This window comes from Halichoerus grypus, chromosome 2 (genome assembly GCF_964656455.1).
Source record: "Halichoerus grypus chromosome 2, mHalGry1.hap1.1, whole genome shotgun sequence".
Taxonomy (NCBI): Eukaryota; Metazoa; Chordata; class Mammalia; order Carnivora; family Phocidae; genus Halichoerus; species Halichoerus grypus.
The window spans coordinates 172,292,501-172,316,344 of NC_135713.1; the positions used below are offsets into that span (position 1 = coordinate 172,292,501).

Consider the following 23,844-nt stretch of genomic DNA (forward strand, 5'->3'; position numbering starts at 1 on the left):
TAATAATGACCATCATTTACTGGACATGTGCTTTGGGGTGCAAGGGGTCAAGAAGGGAGTGTGGCATACCACACGGAGACTAAGGTTACACGGCCAGTAAGTGGAAGAGTAGGGGTTTAAAGCCAGGTCTGCCTACTACAAAAGCTCATACTCCTTCCGCTGCCTTTCAAGTTTGGCATTTGGGATTGTTTAGGAGTCTTCAAAATCAGAAATCTACCTAAACATCTCCCTTTTCCTTCCCAGTGAACAAGAAGAACATTATTTGAGCAGGAAAACTAGGAACTGGATTGTCTCCTCCTCCTCCCTGCCCCTCTTCTTCTCCTCCTACTCTTCCTCTTCCTTCTTTTTCAGTGCACTTTGGGGAACCAAACTGGGAGGAGGGATAATGTAAACAATGAGCATAGTGAGTTTCTCTTCCTTCTTCTTTGAATGTCCTTAGTTAAGCCCCCCTGGATGTGAATGGTTAGGTTATCATGCCAGAGAGGATCTCACATCCTGACTCTAATAACCTCAATGCAAATGTCCATGATACAAAACAACTTGAAATCAGTAGCTTGGACGGTACTTTTTCTTAGTTTTTGGGAAAGAGATCTGGTCGTGCTGTTGCCATTTGGCTAAACACTAGAGCCTCCAATTTATTTAAGATGTGTTTATTCACTAAGCACTTCAGTTTATCAACAGGGGTAGTTAGGCCATAGCCTTTGCACATACTAGACACAAACTGCCAAATACTGGCCTCCATCTACTCTCAGTTCATTCATAGAGATGGTTCCAAGACTACGGAGAGCACACTGACCAAGAGCAATGGTGCTGGCTCTCCCTCACCACTAACTGACTCTGGGTAAGTCTCTTAACTTTCATTCTCTCATTCAATCAGCTATTTTTTTTTTGATCACCAAAGATGTTGAAATCCTTGCTCTGACACTTACCAGCTTTGAGACCTTGGTTATGCAAATCTAAGCCTCCGATGCTTTCTGTGTAAATTGGAAATGGTAATAGTGCCTTCTCAGTACAATTCTTGTGAGAATGAAATGAGATGATGTACATAAAGAGCTTAGCGTGGTGCCTGGCATTTAATGGCAATTTTTCATTTGATAAGCAATTATGAAGCACTTACTGTGTTCTGTACGTGATGCTATGCTCTGGGGCTACATAAAACCTGCCATTTAGTGACTGCATTCTTTGGGCCAGATATGCAACTGTGATTGTCTCAAATTGTCCTCATAACAACTTGTAAGACATGCATTATTTTCACCATCTTATAAATGAAGAAACTGAATTCAAGGAAGTAAAGCTCAAGGCTACACACCTAGTAAGTAACAGAGCTGGGATTTGAACTCCTGTCGATCTAATTCCAAATCTCATTTACCATCACTCTGCTATGCAGCCTTACTGTTAGCCAGAATGAGACACATGTCCTGCTCACAATCTAGAGAGGGAAAACATGTATTAACTCATTGCAGTGTGACATATATAATAACATCAGGTGAGCATTCTATGTGCTATGCATTCTCTATGTGCTCATTCAACTCTTAGAACAGCTTGCAAATGTAGTCCACATGCATGGCCACTATACCCTAGTGCCACTCGGGAGCGCTAACAACGGATGAACAGTGTGCTCCAGGTGTTCTGAGGAGTGACAATAACTATGCGTGTGAGAATAAGATTTCATAAATGTGATGGTATGTGGGTTGGAACCTGCAAGTAAGAATGTACCTGGTTGAGAGGGAGAGATGGGGAAGGAAGGGAAAACCAGGGAGAAAAAATAACACATGCAAAGACCCATTATCTTCACTGTCTAACCTCCCATGTCTCTAAAGTACAATGGAAATCCTTAATAGGTCTGGTACAGAAGACACTCCATTTTTCTCCATTCTTCCCTTTTATTTCTTCATGTCCTTTGTGAAAGAATTGCATCTAAAATGGAACCGGAAGATATAAAATGAAGAATCTCACACATGTGCCTGCAGGGAAATAAAACTTAAGGACTGAGAAACTCATTTCCCATAGATACGTGGTTTACAGAAAACTGATATTGGAATTGTCTTCAACGATAGGGAGTTGGTCAGGGGTTGCCTCATATCAACCTTAGGAAGTTTTGCTTGTGGTTTCCAGAGGTATGAACAAGAAATGACCCAGGTGGGGTTGATCTTGTAAAATGAGCTGGATTGAGTTTTGTTTGTATGACCAGACTGGTTTTGTCTGCTTGGTGAATTTTGAAAGCTGGTCTCCCTTTGTTTTTTATTTTAACAGACTCTAACTGAGCTCTCTCCTCCTTGCATTCCCTGCCCATAAATACAGCCTACCCCAAACCCTCAAGGGACTCACTGTAGTTTGCTACAGTTTGCATGTCTTGAACTGCAACTTCTCTGCTATTCCTGAATAAACTCATCTTTTTGACAATTTTGACCTTGCCTCAGTTTCCCTATTTAGGTTGACACCTTCTACACATCCCTAGCTGACACTCATCACATTCCTCACCTGCCTTTCATAGGTCACCTAGCTCTCACCTAGATCATTGCAATCACTTGCAATAGCTCCCTTTCTTTCACTTTGCTTCCTCTGATCTATTTAAAAACACAGTTGCATATAATTTTCTAAAGTAGAGCTCTGACCACCGATCTCCTCTGACTCTGAAATCTTCAAATCTCCCACTTCCACCAGAGTAGTGTAATCTACACAGCCAGCAAGCCACCATCCTTGACAAAGTCTTGATTTGTCTTTCAAATCTCCTACCACCCCCTTTCTTTAACACTAACAGTGCTCCTCAAACTTCGGTGTAAATCATAATCATCCCTGGGACACCTCTTAAAAATACATCTGCCTGGGCTCCAATCCCAGAATGTCTGATTCAGTATGTCTGGGATGTGCCCCATACATTTTTGGGTTTTTGTTGTCTTTGATGCTCTAGGGCACATACATTGTTAAATTTCCTCCTGGTGTTTCTAACTCACCAAATTTTGAAACACACTTTTTCGACTTTCCCTAAATTTGTAAGTTCCCCCACGCTTTCTCATTTAATTCGGGCGTTAAATTATTCCTTCTTCCAGAATCTCCTAATTTTTAAAACCTATCCATCTTTCAAGACTCAGATCAAATGCCACCTCTCCCAGAAGTCTTTCCTGCGCATTTCTTTGGTATTTAGCTGCACTTTTCATGTGGCACCTCCTGCTTATTTAGGAAGCGTCCAAGCGCCCGGCCAGCCAAAGAGTTCCCTGGTCCAAGAGGGTCATATTCCTCCACCGTCCACCCTAATCCCTAGCCCTCCCGCGGGAATCGGACATGCGCAGTAAATCCCGTTGGATCATTATCTGAATCGATTCTTCCCGGAAATCCAAGGCACAACTCTCTCGCATGCCCTTTGCAGTTGTGAAGCAAAGCACTGTCAACGGAGGCAGGCAGGAACCGCTCAGAGCCTGGAAACGAACTAGCCTGGGGACGAAGACCCCACGCGAGGAAGCCACGCGAAAGGCGCTTCCGCCTCCCGGCCCGCTCCACCCCCTGACGTTAGCCTCGCCCTCCGATTGGCTGCTCCTCTCACCCATCCCGACAAAGGCTGTTGCCCACGTGACCCGCTGGAGGCCGTAGGATTGGTTGCTCCATGAGGGCTTTACTGGGCTAGGGGACGCCGCCGGGGCAGCAAGGCCGAGGCCAGCGAGAAGCGGGAAGCGGGAAGCAGGACCGGGACCGGGTGTAGCCGGGGACCAAAAGGCCGAGGGTCGGCCGCCATCAGTGTTTGCAGGCCTCCTGAGATAGGGCGAAGGAGCTTGAGGAGTTCAGAAAGCGGGCTGTGGACTCCTGTCTGGACTTTGGTTTATGCCCTGGCTTCGGCCTTACTTGTATTTCCCCGCAAGAACGGCTCCTCTCAGTCTTTGCTGAAGTTGGGGGTCGGACTTTATTATCATCATTTTGTGGAGGGTCCACTGTATGTAAGCACTGGTCCTGCGCCGAGCGCTGTGGAGACAGCCATGAGGTAGAAGCTTGGGGAGGGAGGGCTTAGAGATGCTTGAGGTATGTTCCTTACCCACCTGCAATGTTGGAGGTAAGTTGGCTTTATTTTTGTGCTGATGTTATTATAATCGAGGAAGGTAAGGTTTAGGAGGGAGGGTCGCCCATTGACTGAATTAAACGTTCATTTATTGACCTTCGTCCTATGTACCAGGCACCGTTCTGAGTGTAATGGATGCAAAGGCCAGTAAGACACTGCCCTGGTTCTGTAGGAACTCAGTGTCGTGGGGCTGGTGGGATAGACGGATGTGGGGGATGTGCGTGGGTGAATAAGTGACATGTGATGCGTGCTGTGGTGGGGAGAAGTGCTGTGGGAGTCAGAAGAGAGGATGACTGGGGGTTAGAGACCACTTTACTGAGAAGGTGACGTTTGAGTAGGGTTATATAATTAGGCGTTCTCCAGATTGCAAGGGTTGGGGGAGGCACTCCAGATGGAGCAAAGTGTGCTGAGGAAGAGAACTAGGGATGTGTGCTTGCTATGTGTGGTGGGAGCTCACTTGGAGCTCTGCTTTTAGACAGTTTCATGCTTTTAGACAAAGTTAAGTTTCTCTGAGCCTCTGTTTTCCTCATTTTTTTTTTTTAAGATTTTATTTATTTATTTGACAGAGAGCACAAGCAGGGGGAAGGCAGGGAGAGGGAGAAGCAGGCTCCCGCTGAGCAGAGGGCCCAACGTGGGGCTCGATCCGAGGACTCTGGGATCATGACCTGAGCCGAAGGCAGACGCTTAACGGTCTGAGCCACCCAGGTGCCCCTGTTTTCCTCATTTATAACATGTACTTCACCTGTAGAGGGTGATGGGCTAACGGATCAATCATAACCCCTGTAAAACAGGCACTTTGTTAGTTTCTCTCTTTTTATGGAGTTTAGTTGCTGAATGGCCAACACAGAACAACAGTTGCCAGTTTTTAACTAAGGAACTATCAATCTATTGACATTTATAGATGGCTGAAGGAAGCATATGCTGTCTCCAGAATTGTTACTTAGATACAGACAATACCATGCTGATAGGCTGGGGAGGATGACATTGTGACCCAAGTACTTTTCCATGTCGGTGATAGCATACCACCAGAGAGTGTCATTTAGAATAAATGAAATGCAGTCAACTTTCTTATTCAGAAATAGATTATCCAGGTTGTGAATTATCTAGACTTTTGCATTACCTTTTTTTTTTTTTTTTTTAAGATTTTACATAATCTCCACACCCAACGTGGGGATCGAAATCACAGCCCTAAGATCAAGAGTCCCATGCTCCACTGACTGAGCCAGCCAGGCGCCCCTGCATTGCTTCTGTTATCTTGCCAATGGTCTGGAGAAAAATGAAAGTAAACCTCATATTTAGCTGGTAGTGGAAAAATATAAATCTGGTATTCAGACCTCTGTTCTCTTTCCAGCTCTACTGTTAATTTGCTGTGGACCTTTGGCAACACATAGCCTCTCTGGGTCTAGCACTCTTAAGATAGAAGATTCCAGTAAAAAAACTTTATGACTATACTTTTTATCTTTATTGGCAGAATTGTAAATCAAATTGTATATTAAATGAACAGGAGTTTACTTCATAATGGAATTTAGTAGAAAATCTTTTCTAAAGCTTTTGCTTTAGAATTAGACTATAAATCCCTTCACAGACATCTTTGGAATTTTGTCATGCATGATGTTGGGATCATTAAAAAAAGTTTTTGAACCATAAATGCTTCTCCACTCCTCTATTTCAAAAACAAAAAAGCTCCTCCAAACCAAAACTTGTTCAAGTTTGCTTTTTTGTACAGCCGAGTCTTTAAAGCAAGCATAGTGGAAAATGAAATACTTATTAAAAGTCCATGGTTGAAACTTAACTATATAGAAGCCTTTATTTTTTTCGTAAGTTAACCTAAGTCTTCTTGGGTGTGAAAATAATGTTGGACCGCGCTTAGGTATATAAGGATGTGAAATGCAATGATGCGATGATGAGTGAAGTATAGTCTGACCTGGTATTGCCATTGCCTCAGTTCTGGCTCTGACCAGGGTATGATTCCTTAATCTTCTCTCTGAGCTGATTGTGGTTGTGGTTTTTCCACATTGGAATGTTCTCATCTATTTGGATACTGATTTTATTATGTATAAGAGTGTTTCTTTTATAGTCTTTTGAGTTGCTGATACTTTCATGTTTTCCTTCTTAGGTTGAGGTGAAAAATCTGGCTTTGATATCTTCGTGGAGGTCTACCTTCTTTCAATCCTGAATCTGGTTCAGTTTTCTTATTGACTTATTACTGTATTAAAAATGTTTGTTTAATTAACTATGGTGTTTGTTTTGGTACAATCTTGCAATTTAACAAGAACTTTAACAAATATCCATTATATTCTTTTTATGGTACAGAAGAATGTTAATATTTTCAAATCCATAGGTTATTCCATTTCAAAGTTTAATTTTATCAACTTTGTGCTATCAGAAAATATGCTTTGAATTGCTAAATGAGTTAAAGTATTAGAAAACACCTGTCTCAGCAGAGGCACTTAAGTTATTTTCATCCTTCCTCTACCCATATATTTTCACCAACCTGACAATCCAGTGGCATGAATTTTACTACATAAGCAACTTAAGTGTTTCTGTAGTATTTCTAATACAGGGTCTTTCACATAAAGCTGAATTCTTGCTGTTGCAGTAGAGGTTTTTTCCTGCAAGTATTGGATTAGCAAAAAAAAAAAAAAAAAAGCAAAATGTCAATACAAAAATACCTCAAAGTCAAAGGTGGTCTGAATGAAAAATGTACTTTAAACACCCCAAGTAATTTTTTTTAAAGATTTATTTATTTGAGAGAGAGAGAGAGAGAGAGAGAGAGAGAGAGGGCAAACCGGGGGAGGGGCAGAGGGAGAGAGATAATCCCAGGCAGACTCCACGCTGAGCGGTCGAGCCCACCGTGTGGCTTGATCTCATGACCCTGAGATCATGACCTGAGCTGACACCAAGAGTTGGACACTGCTTAACCAACTGAGCCACCCAGGCACCTCCACCTCAAGTAATCTTTGTTTCCACATAATCATGACAACTTGGAATGACTCTTTGCCAAAAACATTTATTCTTAAAATTTACTTAAGCGTTTCACAGAAACTTAGTAATAGCCAGAATAATTCGTGCCCATTTAGCAAACTCTTAACAGCAAGAAGAAAGAGCTTATTAAAAGATTCTTTTGCACAAAGTTAAATTCAGTATATTATGTCATCTCTTGATTGCTTATTTGTTTTGCTTTCACACTGAAATCTTCAGACTGCTCTATATATATGTTCAACCCCTATTTTTCTTTAACAAGTTGCCCAAGAAAAGGTATGTATGGCTCATAAAGGAATCTTAAAAGTTGATACACTATAGCAGATGCTACTTAACAAGTGGCTCACAGTATATGGAAGGTGCTTTGTTTTTCTAAGCTGTTTCTAAGTATTTCTGTAAAGAGCAGGTCCATATTTCACATTGTTTGCAAACTGATAAAGTCTCTTCCTCATAGGCAGATAAATGCTTTCTTTTCTCAAGGGCTGCTTCCCCATCACCCACTTTTATAAGGTCTAACTTGGGTTTTTCCTGAGAGCTTCTATACCTCTTGTTCTTTGAGGAAAAGCTTCTGTACTATCCTCTTTCATCCACTTCCTCTACACTGACCTTCACGTCCCCTGTCAATCCTGATTCTCTTATTCTAACCAGCTTGCTAAACTCTTAAGTAGGAGTCTAGAGAGCAGGTTAAAAGGTTTAGATCAATGGATATATCCTTTTAAAGAATCCATATACAGCTGATACTTGAACACAGATTTGAATTGTGTGAGTCCACTTATATATGGATTTTTTTTATAGTACAGTACTATAAATGCATTTTCTGTCATGACTTTCCTAATATTTTCTTTACCTTTACTGCAAGAATACAGTATATAATACATCTAACATACAGAATATGTGTTAACTGATTGTTGATGTTAGCAGTAAGGCTTCCGGTCAATAGTAGGCTGTTAGTAGTTAAGTTTTGGGGGAGTCAAAAGTTATACGTGAATTTTCTACTGGGGGGGAGTGGTGTTGGCACCGTTAACACACATGTCATTCAGGGTCAACTCTAGTTGTGTAAAGTTCATATAATTACGAATTGGGGATGAGAAGACTCAAACAACGCTATGTACTGTGCTGAAAATCAGTTTCTCAGCCTTACAGTGCAATAATTTTGTTGTGAGATAAAATCCTAATCCCTTTCAGTTCTCAGGGGAGTACAGTTTAATTAGATGTTGTACTTCTGTTGGATAACCTGTTATGGGACAAGCTTGGTGACTCCTTACATAATTAAATACACAGCGATAACAAAACACATAGCCAGAGGTGGCAAGAACAGTATCATTCACCCGGGTTTTGCGACACAGTGGGCACACAGTCTTCATTTTGGGTAACAGAGGAGAATCGGAATTGTAATCTAGGTGTACAGGTGGTGGTGGAGTAGGCAGGGCAGTCAGTGATTTGATGGTTTCTTGATTTTCAGATGAGTACCACCACTCAAGGAACTGCAGAAAGAATACTCCCACAGAAAGGCCAGTAGAGAGGGATAAGGCAGCACCTCCCAAAGTTTTTTTCAGAGCTGATTTTATCTTCTCACCAACACTGGTGGGGGAATAGAACAAGGAGGCAAAAGGAGAAACTTTATTTAGGTATGATCACAGAATGACTAATATAAATGTACCTCTTAAACTTTTCATCAGAATCACTGATTCAGTTTGGAGACTGAGTAGTTGCTAGATTGGCACTGTCTCCTTTAGTATCTATTCTAAACAATTTCCTTTTTCTGATCTACAGTAGTTTGGGAGTATAGGAGCTAAACTTTGTATTTAATGACGAGGGTTTTGTTTTTGCGTTTTGAGAAAGAAATTAGTGTGACGTTGATAAATGTGTGTGTGTGTAAGATAGTCCAGAAAAAGAAACTCACTTAACAAAAAATAGCAATATTGAGGAATATATTTTTGAACTTGTAGGAGAACACAAACACTAACTAGAAGGTCTTGAGAACTGTTGATCTGGCTCAAATCTCCGTTCTGCCACCTTCTAGCTATGTGGTCTTGGCAAGGTACTTAACAATTAGGTCTTAGTTTCCTCAGGTGTTAAACGAGGTAATGAATTTATTTCACTGAGTTGTGGGGAGGATTGAGATAATGTATGTAAAGCAGACAGCTAGCACAGGGCCTGGCACAGCAAGCATGCATAAAAATGTAGCTAGTATGATGAGGAAGGTTACCAGGATGGCAACTCTTGTTTTACGGACACAAGGATTTTTCTGTGATTTATGAAATACCTCAAAGTACACTGAGGAAGGTGAGTTTCATAAAATTAGGTTAAGATTTTAGAATTTCTTTGTGAAAGATTTTGGGAAATGTTAAAGCCTTACCTCCTGGCTGGTTGCTGCATCATGCTGGCTTCGGCTGCTTTGTGCTCCAGAGCTTGTATATCCTGAATTGTAAGTCGACCTAGCCGAACTCCAGCCAGCCTCAGCAATGGTGAGTGATGCTGAGCCTTTCCTAGGATGTATCGAAGTTGTTGTACAAAAAACCAGCCTTCCCATGCCATGTTAACAAATGGGTAGGCTGCCAGGAAGGCTCTATAAAACTGTTTCCAGCGGGAAGAAGGGGGGTGGATAGAATATTCATCCTCTTCTATGAGGCTAGAAACCAGCTTCTCCAGCTTCACTTTCAGGTAGGGAAGAAGAACCAGGAACATAATTGACTTCCAAAGCTGCTTCTTTGGGAGACCAGCACTGGCCAATCTCTCAGGCTTGTGTGTGGCCCCCATCACAATGCGCTTTAAGCCATAAAAATTTTCAGAAAATGAAGCACTGGTTTTAGACAGATAATGCTGCTGGAGCAGAAGATCTAGCAGGGTGAAGATTTCATCAAACCACCTCCAAAAGAAGCCATAGTGGGCAGGATTTGATTCTGCGAGAACCTAAAGCAGAGTAAATTAATAAATGAATTTCATTCCATTTCATAATTACTCTGCATTGTATTCACATTTCCTTTTTTTGCCCTCTGAATTCTGATACGTTCGGCTTAAACTAGTCACCTCTTTTGGGGGTCTGCCCTGTCCTCCCTGAAGTGCTGGGTATTCAGTACAGGGCTCTACACATAACAGGGACTCAATAACCGTTAAATCATAGGATATGAATTATATCTTAATTGGCAATTTCAAAGCCTAGGCAACCAAATAAACTCAAATTATTGGTTTGGTTTTTACCCAGTCCTCCCTAAAACCTTTCCGAGAATTAATACCTTACCTTGACCACATGCTGAAGAGCAGGTCTCACGGCTGTCATTAAACTGTCCTGTGCTACCACCTCAAAGATGGATGGCTGGTCGTCCGCCACAGAAGCAGTTGTGATGTGAGCCCCATGTTCAGCCATAGTTTCCTGTGTGCACTAGGTTTCGCTTTGCCCACAAACTCTTTAGTAAGCATGAACTTGTTTTAGTTATCAAACGGGTGCTCAGTCTTAAAGGTAATCTTTCTGCAAGAGACCCAAAACTCCTCTTTTACAGAACGGGGGGGAGGGGGGGAAGACCTCTTCTGGAGCCGGGGGGGGGGGGTCTCAAATTAAGGCGGTTAAGAACGAAATTAAGGCAGACGTGGCAGAAATTAAGGTGGAAGTGATAATGTGGGGTAGGGGTGACTTGTCAAATGCACCTGTGAGGGCAGAGCATGCCTATGGGGCACAGGTATGGGCGAAAGAGTGCTCCCTTCTGGAGCTGTAGTCCGGGAGGGTACGAATCTGGGGCTCTCAATCGTGAGGGCTTAAAAACCAGCCAGCTCTGAGGTGTTAGAGGTGCCAGTGCGGACCCGGTACGCGAGGACTGGCTCCAGCTGTTGGCTGCCAAGTGTCCGCGCCTATCCTTGCGCGCGGACCCCAAGCGAGGCGTGAAGGACCCACGACGCCACGTTTGAAGAGAGGCCTCCGCTTTATGACAGAAGCCGCACCCGGAAATAGAAGCCCGGGATTGGGACGGCCGACGGAGGGGAGGCGCTCTAGCCCCGAACGTGGCCGGGGAACCGGAACTAGCGAACTCTATGATTCCAGTGGGACTTCCGCTTCCGCTGAAATGAAAGAAGTCACTGGGGGCCTGGCTTAAAGTGTAAACCTGTGCTTGTTTATTTTACTTATCTTAGCTGGTTTTGCTTCGCGTCCTCTGGGGAAGCCACAGCTTTGAATCTCCCTCTGCAGAGGTCTTTTTGGCAAGGTGTTTGGGGCGCCGCGCCGACGTCTGACACCCGGAGCCAAGAGTTTGGGCCTGCTGCTGAGACCTGTGTTCCCTTGGGCGATTTAGTTAGGGGTGGGGGGGACAAAAGGGAATATGGAAGTACGAAAGTTCTCTCTGTGCGTGCGGCGGGGGTGGTGGTTAATTTATATTCCGCCGCCTTCCAGGAAGGATTTGGAGCGACGCAGCCGGGGATAGAAGCCTTTAGCTTTGTTGCCAATTATTAAAAAGATAATTAGAGTGAGAAAGGTTCCTGCAGTTCGTTAGAACTGGGAACGATTACTTTCCATTCTAGCTGGTAGATTAACTGTCTTCTACGTGTAGTTATGTTCAAGCATAACTAGGCACTTGCCACACTCGATGAAATGGTTCCTGCTCTCGTACACGTTTGGATGTGTCATAGCGATATGAATACATTGCCAAGAAGGAGGGATCCTGATGAGTTCTAACTAGAATGAACTGGGGACGCTTGGCAGATGGTACTTTTCACTGTTTGTATACGAAAATTAACGTAATTTACGGTTTGCAGAGTGCTTTTACATTGTGTGCGACTTTGCCTCGTTTGAGTTGCTTATACAGGTTTATTGAATTTCGATGTTAAAGTTCAACCATTCCTCTCTCTCTCCAACCACTCCTCACTGCTGTGCTAAATGGATAGGAATAAAAGGTATTCACTGCCTTACAGGACCTTATGGTATAAAGACAATTGGTTTGCATAATGAGAACCCTCAAAAACAAGGTTTGGGTTTAATTGTTTCAATAAAATCTTGCAAGTTAATCTTACAGTTCTAAACGTGTTTTTTACTCTACCAGATAACCTGCCAGCGAAAATCACGTTGATAGAAGACTTTTACCTTACAGGGAGCGCCTGGGTGGCTCAGTCGTTGAGCGTCTGCCTTCAGCTCAGGTCATGGTCCCAGGGTCCTGGGATCAAGTCCCACATCGGGCTGCCTGCTCGACGGGAAGCCTGCTTCTCCCTCTTCTACTCTCCCTGCTTGTGTTCCCTCTCTCGCTGTCTCTCTCTCTGTTAAAAAATAAATAAATTAAAAAAATCGTTAAAAAAAAAAGACCTTTACCTTATAGAATTTCAAGGTCTAGAGATAATGTATCTATATAAAGCAGCTGCTGTATGGATAATGGTTGGGAGGAAAGTTGAGGTTTCTGGTAGTGCAGGCAATAGGTGGTGGTGGTTTAGATTAATGAGGTGGAACAGAGGGGATTGGATGAATTAAAGATTTATTTTGAAGGTAGACTGACAACTTGAAAATGGTTTGGATGTGACCATTAAGGGAGAGAGAAATCAAGAATGACTGTCCAGGTTTCTCTGGCTTGAGCAATTTAGTGTAATTTATTGAGATAATCACACTTGTAGCAAATGCTATATAGTCATACTATGTGCAGCCATAGTTCTAAGTGCTTTACATATTAATTCCCTTCATCCTTATAACAGTATTATGATTGGATATAAATATTTCCCCATTTTACAGATGAGAAAACTAAAGAGCATAGAGATGGGAGAAACTGAGGGAAGGATAGGTTTGGACTTATTAGGCATTGAGGAGCTGTTAAAAGGTTTTGAATAGGAGAGTGATATGAATCAAAGTCCTTTAATAAAGATTTTTCTGGTGGCATCTCTTTTACAAAACGCACCTCTGATTTCTGGGAGTTGTAACTGGAACCAGGTTTTTCAACACCCCTCCTCCCTCATCTCATGATTTGTTTACTTTGGGTGGGCCGTAAATATAGAATTTTTCCATCAGTGTGGTTAGCAATTTGGTGGTGAAGTTGGGAATAGGTCAAGGCTAGAGATAGAGATTTAGGAGTCCTATGGGTAGGAACGATCATTGAACTCATGGTATTGCTAAAACGATAGTCTAAAGGAAATGTATGAGTATAGAACTTAAAAAAAAAATCCTCGCTATTTTCTCTCTCAAATATCCTATATACTCTTTTCAGCCATATTTTCTTATGGAGTTATCCATAACTCCTGTTTTCATTTCCTCACCTCCCATTCATCCTCAAACTTCTGGAGCATGGCTTTTGCCTTCATATCTCTACTGATGGTCCCAGCAATGACATCAAAGACTATTTACTTATATATTCGGAAGGAGGGGGTCGGGGGTCGGGGGAGAGAGAGAATCTTAAGCAGGCTCCATGCCCTGTGCAGAGCCATGCGGGGCTCGATCTCACAACCGTGAGATCATGACCTGAGCTGTAATCAAGAGTTGGTCCCTTAACCGACTGAGCCGCCCAGGCACCCTGACATCAAAGACCTTTATGTTGCTAAATCCTTGGGCACTTTTCAGCCCTCCCTCCTCCTCTCTCTAGCAACTGTAATTGTTGACCACTCATACATTTATGCATTCAACAAATTTTGGGGAGGTGGGCTAGGTCTCAGAGATAGAGGAGTGGACAGATTGGTATAGTTCCTACTTTCATATAGCTCTAAAACATACTAAAACATTATAACCACTTGCTTCTCCTTCCCCCTTTCTACTTTGTAGTCCCCTTTGCATTTTGGTTTCCTCAACTTCTGCCTCAGGCTCTCTCGCTCTCCACTTTTTTTTTTTTTTTTAAAGACTTACTATTTGTAGAGCAGTTTTAGGTTCACAGCAAAGTTGAGGGAGAGATACAGAGATTTCTAGGTCTTGGTTTCCAAAAGTAACTTTTGTGTAAGCACTCCTGTTAAAAGCCGGGTGCTTTACCTACATTATCCCATTTAAACTTCACAAGCCAGAGAGAGTTAGATCATTGGCTTCATTTCACAGATAAGACTAAGGTTAAGGAGATGTTAAGTGATTTCCCAGTCATATTCAAGGCAGGGATTTGGACTCAGATCTGATGCCCTCTCAACATGTTTTCCTTGCACCACTTTCCCCTGGTCCCACTGCCCATGGATAGTCCTGGGCTGGATCACCATTGTCCACAGTCCTGAACTGGGCTGCAAAATTAGCTGAGCTTTTACATTTTTTTTTAATAAAAGGAACAGGATATTTCATCCTCTCTATGTGAGAGTTCTTAGGGAACTCCTGTGCGAGGAAACAAATCCAGAGAACGTCAGTTTGTTTAATACATCCCTCTGCATAGCCAGTGAACTTCCTCTTGGGTCCAGTTGCCAGCTTCCAAGCAAAAAAAAAAAAAAAAAAACAAAAGGCAAAAAAAACCAACCTGTCCGTCTCCAAGGCGGCAAAGATAGCCGCCTTTCTAGTTCTCCCGCGCCCGGGGATGACGCGACGCGGCGAGGTTCTCTGACGTCAGAGTTTCCTGTCCACCATCTTTGTCCCTGGCAAAGTGGGTTTTGCGCAGTGGCTTAGACCTGGAGAAGGAGTCGTGACGTGCAGGAAACCATTACAACACCACTCGGGCCGTGCTCTCTGGCTGCTGCCGCCACCCCCACCCTTGCCTCCGGTGAGTTCAAGGCGGCTAACTTCGGGGTATGTCCCTCATTGATGGGAAGGGGAACCCAGGTTGAGTTGGAGGTTGGTGGGGGGGAAGAAGAAATCCTAGGAGCGTGACCGTTGAGGATGAAGTGAGCCGTCGGGTGTGACCGTTGTGAGGAAGAGGGCTGGAGAAAGGGACTCCACCGCTGTGGCGTGGCGAGGGAATTCTCGGGTGTGGCAGCTGGGAATTGGGGGGGCACCGGAGGTAAGATGTTCGAGGTCGGGGGTTGGGGCCAGAGGCCAGGGGTGTGGCCAGTAGAGGCTGGAGGCCAAACGGGAGAACCTTCCTTCTTCCCCGCTTGGCGTCGTTCACTCAGAGGCTGGGACATGTCCAGCTAAGCAGAAGGGCAAAGGGATTCCCCCTCAGGTTTGTCCATTGATGGGCAAAACTCGCCCGTCTCCCGTAATTTGAGGTTAAGCGACACCTCTCTCCCACCTCGTAATGGAAGAATATATCCCGAGAATCTCGACCACCCGGGGCGGAGGAGGCATTCCTGACACTTGGGGGAAGGGAAGAGAAACCTTCAGACCCGATGTGGGGGTGGGGTGGGGGGGGCAAGTAGGGGTACATCTTAGCCCCGAATTTTTTCTTTCTGGGCTTAGCAGGAATGATCTGGTTTGAGAAAGGCTGTAGACTAAACCAGAGGTAAAGAAACTGAAATGTCCTGTTATTTCCATATTCTTTGAATCCAAAGAATTAATTCATGCTGTTTTCAGAGCAGTCTTCTACCTGGGGGGAGGCTTTTATTGAACTCACCTGGCTGTTTCATTATGAAGCAGTGTGGATAAAGTGTTGATGCTTCATTAAACTTTGATTTTTAAAAGAAGTGTGTTTTAAATGCCAGATGCTGTTATGATAATCATTGTGATTTAAAAAAAGTAAAATGCAGTAAGTTTAGAAAAGGCGGGATGATCAAGAAAGTGGTCTGAATGAGGAACAATTTAAATGATTAATTACCTTTCTGGTATGCCTGTATTGCTTAGCCTCAGGGTATACTTACAGAGTAATAATAGAAAGCAGATGAAGGAGATGCAGCTGTACAAGAAAACGTGTAACACATTCCAATGATGACTAAGCGTGGTGGTAAGGTGAGAGAACTGTTTGCAGGTATTTTAACAGTTTGAACTCCCAAGGAAGCAGAAAGGATTGTGTGTTCTGCAAACAGCCTCACTGAAAGTTGAGTGGTAAAATTAACACAAAGCTAACATTCTGTGAGTTAAGAGACTCAAGAAAGCCTGGTTCTTCATCTCCCCCCCCCTTAAACATCCATATTTAAAAATATTACATTTTAGGGGTGCCTGGGTGGCTCAGTGGGTTGGGCGTCTGACTTTGGCTCAGGTCATGGTCTCGGGGTCCTGGGATAGAGCCCCATGTCTGGCTCCATGGTCAGTGGGAGTTTGCTTGTCCCTGTGCTCCTTCCCCCGCTCATTTTTTCTCTCTTAAAATCTTTTTAAAAAATTGGATGTAAAACTTTGAACTTCTTTCTTACTGTATAATATTAACAAATTACTTTGTAGTTTGACATAGTTAAATAGAAATCACAGGTGTGGGGGCGCCTGGGTGGCTCAGTCATTTGAGCCTCCAACTCTTGATTTCTGCTCAGATCATGATCTCAGGGTAATGGGATGGAGCCCCATGTAGGGTTCTGAGCTCAGCACAGTGTCTGCTTGTCCCTCTCCCTCTGCTGCTGCTCGCCACACCCTCTAAAATAAAATCTTAAAAAAAAATCACAGGTGTGTCGCAATTAGGTGTCTTGTGATTTCTTATGAGCTAAATGATAATGGAAGACACTATTATCTTTGCATTGAAATATCTAATTATTGAAATATTTGAAGGGCACCTGGGTGGCTCAGTCGGTTAAGTGTCTGCCTTCGGCTCAAGTCATGATCTAAGGGTCCTGGGATCGAGCCCCATGTGGGGCTCCCTGCTCAGCCGGGAGCCTGCTTCTCCCTCTCCTGCTCCCCCTGCTTGTGCGCGTGCTCTCTCTCTCTGTCAAATAAATAAAATCTTAAAAAAAAAAAAAATTTGAAATCTCAGTGCCTCTCACCCTTTTAATAAAAGATGTCTGAATGGCCTTTCTGCTCTATAATTGGGTTAACTCTAGCCACTTTTTCGCTACGAGCACCAAACTGTGTAAAGCCAACTTTGTGTGAAAAGAAGGGATTTAATGGCCTCACCAAGTCTAATTTATCTGCCATTTCCCAGAGAGCCATTTGAAATTGAGACCCTATTAATTTTTTTTTGGCCTTATTTTCTTTAGGGGCACTGTAAGGAGGGAGGAATAGAAGAGAAGGTTCTTTCACAACCTGTATTTGGTAGAAACTAGGTTATGTTAAATCCAGATATATCATCCTGTGCAGGGAGGCTTTCTCTGAAAAATGCAGTGACATTGCACACCGGGCTAGGACAAGTAAGAGTGCGTGCGTGCTTCATCGTTTAGCAGTATTCCGAGGCCACACTGTAGGTCCTAGAATAGTCAGTGACTTTTCTAGTTTGAACTGGTGGAAAGGTGGTGTGAGTTCAAACACCATGATGGCTTTACTTTTTCCTGGGGTTCTCCTGTAGGAACAAAAAAATTTTTTCCAGGAGGAGCTTGGTTTTTGAGGCTCTTCAGCAAATATTTGACTTTTTATTTTTTTCAGCTCTATCTTGGCTGCTTTTCCTTTGGCTTCTAATGCAGGCCACAGTTTTCACCATCCTGTATTTTGGAGAACCTGGTTATGTTCATCTTTGGCATGTGATTATCTCATTAAAAAAATACAAATGTAATTTTTTAAAAGATTTATTTATTAGAGAGAGAGCACGAGTAGGGGGAAGGGGCAGAGGGAGAAGGAGGAAACAGACTCCCCGCTGAGCAAGGAGCCCTATGCAGGGCTCCATCCAGGACCCTGGGATCATGACCTGAAGCGAAGGCAGACGCTTGACTGAGGCACCCAGGCGCCCCCTATGTAATTTTTTGAAGTGTAATTCACATAACATAAAATTAACCATTTTAAAGTTAACAGTTTAGTTACATTTAGCACATTTACAGTGCTGTGCAACTACCACCTCTTCCCACTTGTTTTTGTTTAGACCGTTTTCATTTTTCTTAGAATTTTCTTTGGGTTTAAGGCAAGAACTGACTTAATACAATGTTTCCCTGTCAATCGGGTAAGGGATACTTTATTACTATTGTTTACAACAGTGGAAGCTAAGAGTGATAGGTTTTTCCCTTTCTTTAAGAGCAGAGATTCTTGGGGCGCCTGGGTGGCTCAGTCGTTGGGCATCTGCCTTTGGCTCGGGTCATGGTCCCAGGGTCCTGGGATCGAGCCCCACATTGGGCTCCCTGCTTGGCGGGAAGCCTGCTTCTCCCTCTCCCACTCCCCCTGCTTGTGTTCCTGCTCTTGCTCTCTCGCTCTGTCAAATAAATTAAAATCTTAAAAAAAAAAAAAAAGAGCAGGGATTCTTAATTTAGGAGCTAAGATTACTTGTTTCTCTTCCCTGAAATTTTGTGGGTGGGTACATTATTCTTTAGTTAAGAACACAGTGCTCACAATGAATAGGACAAATACATTCCTCGACAATGAAGTTTAAGGGAGATAGTGAAATGTGTGGGTCACTAATAAAGGTAGAATTTAAGACTGGGTTAATTTTATGTTTAACAGACTGTGGTTTAGACTCCTGTTAAGAATAATATGTGTATATGTGTATGAGATCTTTAGCAAACAGAACAATTTTTGTGCCCTTTTTCAAAGAAACTGGGTGAAAAATTCAAGCAGATTTTGTTTTTAAATCCTAAGTAAGTTTTAAGTTGTGAGGATTCTGTTGGACTTAAAATGGCATAATAACATCCTAGACAAACCATAATGGCCTTGAGCTATGGCTCTCCTGTCAGGGTCTAGTAATCATTTCTGTATACTGGTTTCTCTCTTTGTATGTGTAAGTTCTTACATGATAGCTTCAGATTTATTCCAGATCTTATACATGAAGGACTCCTTTCTTCAATTTGCCCATTTCACATTTAGCGTACATTGTGAATGGATTAAATGATTATAACATTCTTTGAATTTTTGCTAGAAAGGCATTATGAAAATATTGCATAAGGCAAGCCCCTGTCACAGGTTATTTTTTAATTATAACAACTATCAAAACAGGAATTTCTGTATTCTATAATATTTGTGAGTTCTAGCTCACATCTTTTAAGAAAGTAATTCAGTGAAATTCTGGTACAACCTAAAGCACTCTTACATTAGGATCAGGACTGTAAATATAGCTACTTGGGAAGATCTCAGCTGAGTCTAATTTCCCTTAGGTTATCCAAGTAGCACATTGTAGAGATCAGATTTGAGCCAGGCTTTTTTCATTATTTCATGTTTATTTGGCTCTTTTTCTTTCTCCTAATTGCATTGATTTGTTTATTGCTTAGGTCTTTTCTCTGTGATCCATATTTACTGTTGTTTGCCAAATGTATTATCACTCATGTTGTTTTGGCGTGACAGTAATGAGCAGGTGCCAGGCATCAGTCCTAAATTTGGTAATGAGTATTGTTAATGAGGATGGTGAGGAAGAAGATACATTTTTGAGTGCAGAAGGAATATTATTAAATGAAAATTTTAATACAATTAAAGATATCAAGTACCTTGGACAAAGTCTTAAGAGTTTCTTAAATCAGAAAACATTGTCTCATTATTTGGGGGGAGAAATGTGACCAGTCCATGCCATTTTTGTTTCACTAGTGGAACCATGCCATGTGTCAGTTGGATTAATTTTCCAATTAACTTGAAGCATTAACTTGAGGCTGGGATCCATGATCTTTTAAGTTTTAATGCCAGTTCTGATTCTCTCTTGTATGCAATGTGACTGAATAAATACCTTTTTTTTTGCCTTGTTTTTAACTGTAAAGTGATATTATTTATTCTTTGTGAATACTTTTGGGCTAAGTATAAATTGTTGGAAATATGAAAACTATAATTAAAAAATCCATGTGCGAGGCATGTTTGTCTCTAGATATTTGTTGTGAAAGAATATTGTCCTATTAATGTAGGCTTTTTATTCTGAGAGAGATTCCTTTTTTCAAGAGTTTCATGTAATGGTGAATAGGTTGGCGCAGTTGTTTTCTCTTTCAACCTTACCATTGCTTCAGGATACATGCTTTAGAATGACTTCATCTTGAGGTAGGGAGTAAATCAGATTTTCCTGAATAGAAAGTAATGGGGAAATCTTTCAAAACAAACTTCTTCTTATCTTAAATATTTGAGCGCCTCATTGAAGATGTATTTGCAGAAATGTCTAGCTTTAGGTCTTGGAGGCTTTGAGGAGACAATTATGGATAAAATCACAAGGCCATAATAGATTATCAGTTCATTCCATTTAGCCTATGGATTTTGCCCTAGTTAGTTCCTTGAGGCAAGAGTTAACATTCTTAATTATTATCTTTGCATCTCTTGAATCACCAGTAATTGTGGTAAGGAAGAAAATATTCATTTTTGAGTACAGAAATTCTTATAAATGTTCTTAAAATTAATCAAATGCCTTGCTGGACATCAATAATTTGGATAAAGGAATTTTTTTTTCTTTTGTTGTAGGTGCACATTAAAGATCCAAAACCATGACTGACTCCAAGTACTTCACAACCAATAAAAAAGGTAAGTACGAAAGTGCCGGAGTCCAGCTCCAGCCGGGGTGGGTCTCTCGTAGGAAAGGACAGCGTCGGCGAATGAGGAGACAGACACAGGATCAGGTTGCAAGCATCTCCTGCTGACAGGCTCGGAGGAGCTTTATTTATATGTTAGGATATTTTTGTTTTTCCAAATCTTAGATCATTTTCTGGATTACAGCCATAGCCGCCTTTCATTTTTCCTTTGTAATGATTAACATGACCTTTATTGTATTATGCTGAGCGAAATAAGTCAAACAGAGAAAGACATGTATCATGTGACCTCACTGATATGAGGAATTCTTAATCTCAGGAAACAAACTGAGGGTTGCTGGAGTGGGGGGTGGGGTGGGAGGGATGGGGTGACTGGGTGATGGACACTGGGGAGGGTATGTGTTCTGGTAAGCGCTGTGAATTGTGCAAGACTGTTGAATCTCAGATCTGTACCTCTGAAACAAATAATGCAATATATGTTAAGAAAGAAAAAAAGAAGAAGAAGAATGTAGCAGGAGGGGAAGAATGAAGGGGGGGAAATCGGAGGGGGAGAAGAACCATGAGAGACGATGGACTCTGAAAAACAAACTGAGGGTTCTAGAGGGGAGGGGGTTGGGAGGATGGGTTAGCCTGGTGATGGGTATTGAGGAGGGCACGTTCTGCATGGAGCACTGGGTGTTATGCACAAACAATGAATCATGGAACACTATATCTAAAACTAATGATGTAATGTATGGGGATTAACATAACAATAAAAAATAAAAAAAAACAAAAAAAAAACATGACCTTTATTGATTTCTGCTTATTGGCTTTCGCTAAAACTAAAAAACAGTACGCAAAGAGAAAGGTGCGAAAGGTGCTAGACAGAGCATGGCCGTTTTGTTATTTTGTTCTATAGAAACTAATTCTTCGTGGAATTAGTTTCATTATGATTGCTTAGATAGGCGTAACTAAGATGAGTAGTCACTTTATCATGAAACCCCAGAAATATTCCCACAATTATAAAGATTGCCATAAATAAAATGAAAGAGAATAGCAGGAGCCAGCCCAGAAATATTCCCACAATTATAAAGATTGCCATAAACAAAATGAAAGAGAATAGCAGGAGCCAGCTGTGGAGTCTCCTGTTTTCAGGATCGTCCCCCATACTTGGACTTTGTCAAACAGCATGAGTAGCTTGGCTCGCGCCACGAAAGCTTGATCAAAGAACTTTTGAGTTCTTTTGAGTTTCTTCAAAAGTTGTAGTGTAAGATTGTCCCACCTAGAATGTTCCTGACCTCTTCAGACATGCATATTGTGGACTGTCTCATTGGGGATCTATTATTTGTATAGAAGAGGGTATTTGAATAAATTATTAAAGGATAGGTTTGTAAAGATAGGGCTGTGATGCACATCATTTTGAGTTGAAGGTTCTGTTACGGTAAGAGGATGAAATCCAACTTTGATCATTGAAGATTGGTAGATGTGAGGAAGACAGAAGAGGAAGAAGCAGCACATTCATTCTCTTTTTTTTATTTGGAAATATTTTATAACAAAGAGTACTATTAAAGCAATACAGATCATGTAAAAAGTAAAAATGCAAGTTCTCTTTCTCCTTATTCTGGTTCCTGAGGTGAACTCGGGGTATATCCTTAGTCTTTTTCTGTGCATATAAATGCAAGTATTAATCCATACAATTAAACAGTTTTTTATCTTTAACGAAAAGAGGTCATGCAACAGTGCATAGAAACTTGATTTTTTTTTAAAGATTTTATTCATTTGAGACACAGAGATAGAGCGAGCATGGGCAGGGGGAGAGGCAGAGGAAGAGGGAGAAGCAGGCTCCCCGCTGAGCCAGGAGCCCGATGTGGGGCTTGATCCCAGGATGCTGGGATCATGACCTGAGCTGAAGGCAGACACTTAACCATCTGAGCCACCCGGGCGCCCTGAAACTTGGTATTTTCTTATCCCTCCATATAGATCTACCTCATTCTTTTGTTTGGGCATTGTCTAAATACATTCTTTGTACTTAAAACAGGGAACCTCTAGAGTCAATTCCATGATTTTTAGGTCACAGACTGTGGATTACTTGAAAATAGCTTTGAATTTATTAGCCCCATTGTCTTTGTAATCAGAAATATAATACTGTTTTATGGGTGGCTCGGTTGGTTGAGTGTCTGACTCTTGATTTTGGCTCAGGTCGTGATCTTGGGGTCATGAGATCAAGCCTAGCGTTGGGCTCTGCACTCAGCATGGAGTCTGCTTGAGGATTCTCTCCTTTCCCCCTTCCCTGTGTGCGTGTGCATGCTCTCTCTCAAAATAAATCTTTAAAAAAAAAAAAAAGATAATACTGGTTTTTACATGTGGCTGTGGGGCTAGGAACTAAGGATTCTTCTTGGGAAAGTCCAACCTCCTCATCTTTTATAAAATTGTTCCTAAATAACAGCTCATTTTTAGTGCTGTAGATGGCCCTCCTTTCAAAAAAAGACCGGTTTTGTTCTTCTCAGCCTGTTGTGTCCTCAGCTGAGATTTACTTATTTCCAGGGTTAGAATTCTGTGCTTTGTATTTAGCAGTCTTATATTTACTGATAAATTACTTATATTACTTACATTTACTTATATTTAGTGATGACACCAACTGTCCTTCCTCTTATTCTCCAACAACTTTCCTTCTCAGATGGACCTTTTCTCCTCTCTTCCAGTGGCTGAAATAGGACACCTTCTCTGCCCCAGGATTTATCTTTCTTGTTTCTCTTGAAATGTAGTTTCCTGGCCTGAGCCTCCTGTCTCCAGACTTAACAAAGTTTGGTCTTGAAGAACACAGAGTCCTTCTCCCTTGACTTACTCATTTCATTTATTTATTCAGAAAATGTTTATTGAGCATCTACTACGTGTGAGTCACGCTTTCTCAACACTAACAGAGTTTCTGATTAAATACCCTAATTTCCTTCAAGTCAGAGTAGATGCAAAGGACACTTAGTACCCTTTGGTTACTTAATACCATTAGACTAAAAGGAAGCAGAACTCTTTGGGGAAATAACTGATTCCAGGGTGGGTCAAGGGAAAGTACAAGATGAACATGAACATCTTATGCCAGAAAGCAAGGGAGTGCTAAAAAAATGGTGGGACATGTCAAGGACCTGCATAGTTTGAAAGGGCTTCCAGTCACCAAATTTGAGATAATTTGAGCAGTAAAAAAGGTGGTTATAGTAGTAGATTATAACTCATCAAATAATACATATATACACATAAATCATAGTTATCATTGATTCAGGCAAGAGTCATCAGTGAATGCTAAAATGACTAGCAGGTGAAAGTTTGATGAGGAACAGGACATTTAAATAGTCTCAGAGTTTCCTTTCACAAATTACTAATTACAGTGGAAAAAATAGTAACTTTACAGTGTCAGGACCTGGTGTTTATCACCTTAACCAAGTATTTGATGTTAACATCACCAGTAATAGGACACATTAACATTATTTGTCTCTTGGCGTCATGCACTGAGAAGAACATAACATCCCCTAAGAATTATGCCTGTCAAAATGCGTAGC

The 23,844-nt window shown here is 41.8% G+C and overlaps 2 protein-coding genes and 1 non-coding gene across 7 annotated transcripts in view; 2 read left to right on the forward strand and 1 right to left on the reverse strand.

The window, feature by feature from the left end:
* Positions 1-3,603: 3,603 nt before the first annotated feature.
* Positions 3,604-23,844, forward strand: part of AP2B1 (adaptor related protein complex 2 subunit beta 1) — a 133,500-nt gene continuing 113,259 nt past the window's right edge. For 2 of the 5 annotated variants that reach the window (XM_078063712.1, XM_078063732.1), the window contains exons 1-2: positions 14,498-14,652; positions 20,250-20,309. In XM_078063712.1, the coding sequence (XP_077919838.1) occupies positions 20,273-20,309 (37 nt within the window). In that variant the 5' untranslated portion in view covers positions 14,498-14,652; positions 20,250-20,272. Of the gene's footprint in view, positions 4,043-6,164; positions 6,230-14,497; positions 14,653-14,708; positions 14,890-20,249; positions 20,310-23,844 lie in introns of those variants that run through there. The other 3 variants (XM_078063718.1, XM_078063724.1, XM_078063721.1) reach the window with 3 other exon arrangements.
* Positions 5,944-6,040, forward strand: LOC118527096 (Z30 small nucleolar RNA). Its single transcript, XR_004912957.1, has one exon. It is a non-coding gene; the product is annotated as a Z30 small nucleolar RNA (small nucleolar RNA).
* Positions 7,039-10,996, reverse strand: PEX12 (peroxisomal biogenesis factor 12). The gene is made up of 3 exons (XM_036078683.2): positions 10,272-10,996; positions 9,390-9,943; positions 7,039-8,611 (listed from the first exon to the last, which is right to left on the reverse strand). Exons 1-3 carry the CDS (start codon positions 10,395-10,397, stop codon positions 8,212-8,214), a joined length of 1,080 nt encoding a protein of 359 aa, XP_035934576.1. The 5' UTR covers positions 10,398-10,996; the 3' UTR covers positions 7,039-8,211.

Coding starts and splice junctions, on each gene's coding strand:
- PEX12 (XM_036078683.2), bottom strand. CDS start 10,397: ATGGCTGAACATGGGGCTCACATCACAACTGCTTCTGTGGCGGACGAC. Junction 9,944..10,271: donor CTCTTCAGCATGTGGTCAAG/GTAAGGTATTAA, acceptor ACTCTGCTTTAG/GTTCTCGCAGAATCAAATCC. Junction 8,612..9,389: donor ATGCAGCAACCAGCCAGGAG/GTAAGGCTTTAA, acceptor TTCCCCCACCAG/TGTTGGTGAGAAGATAAAAT.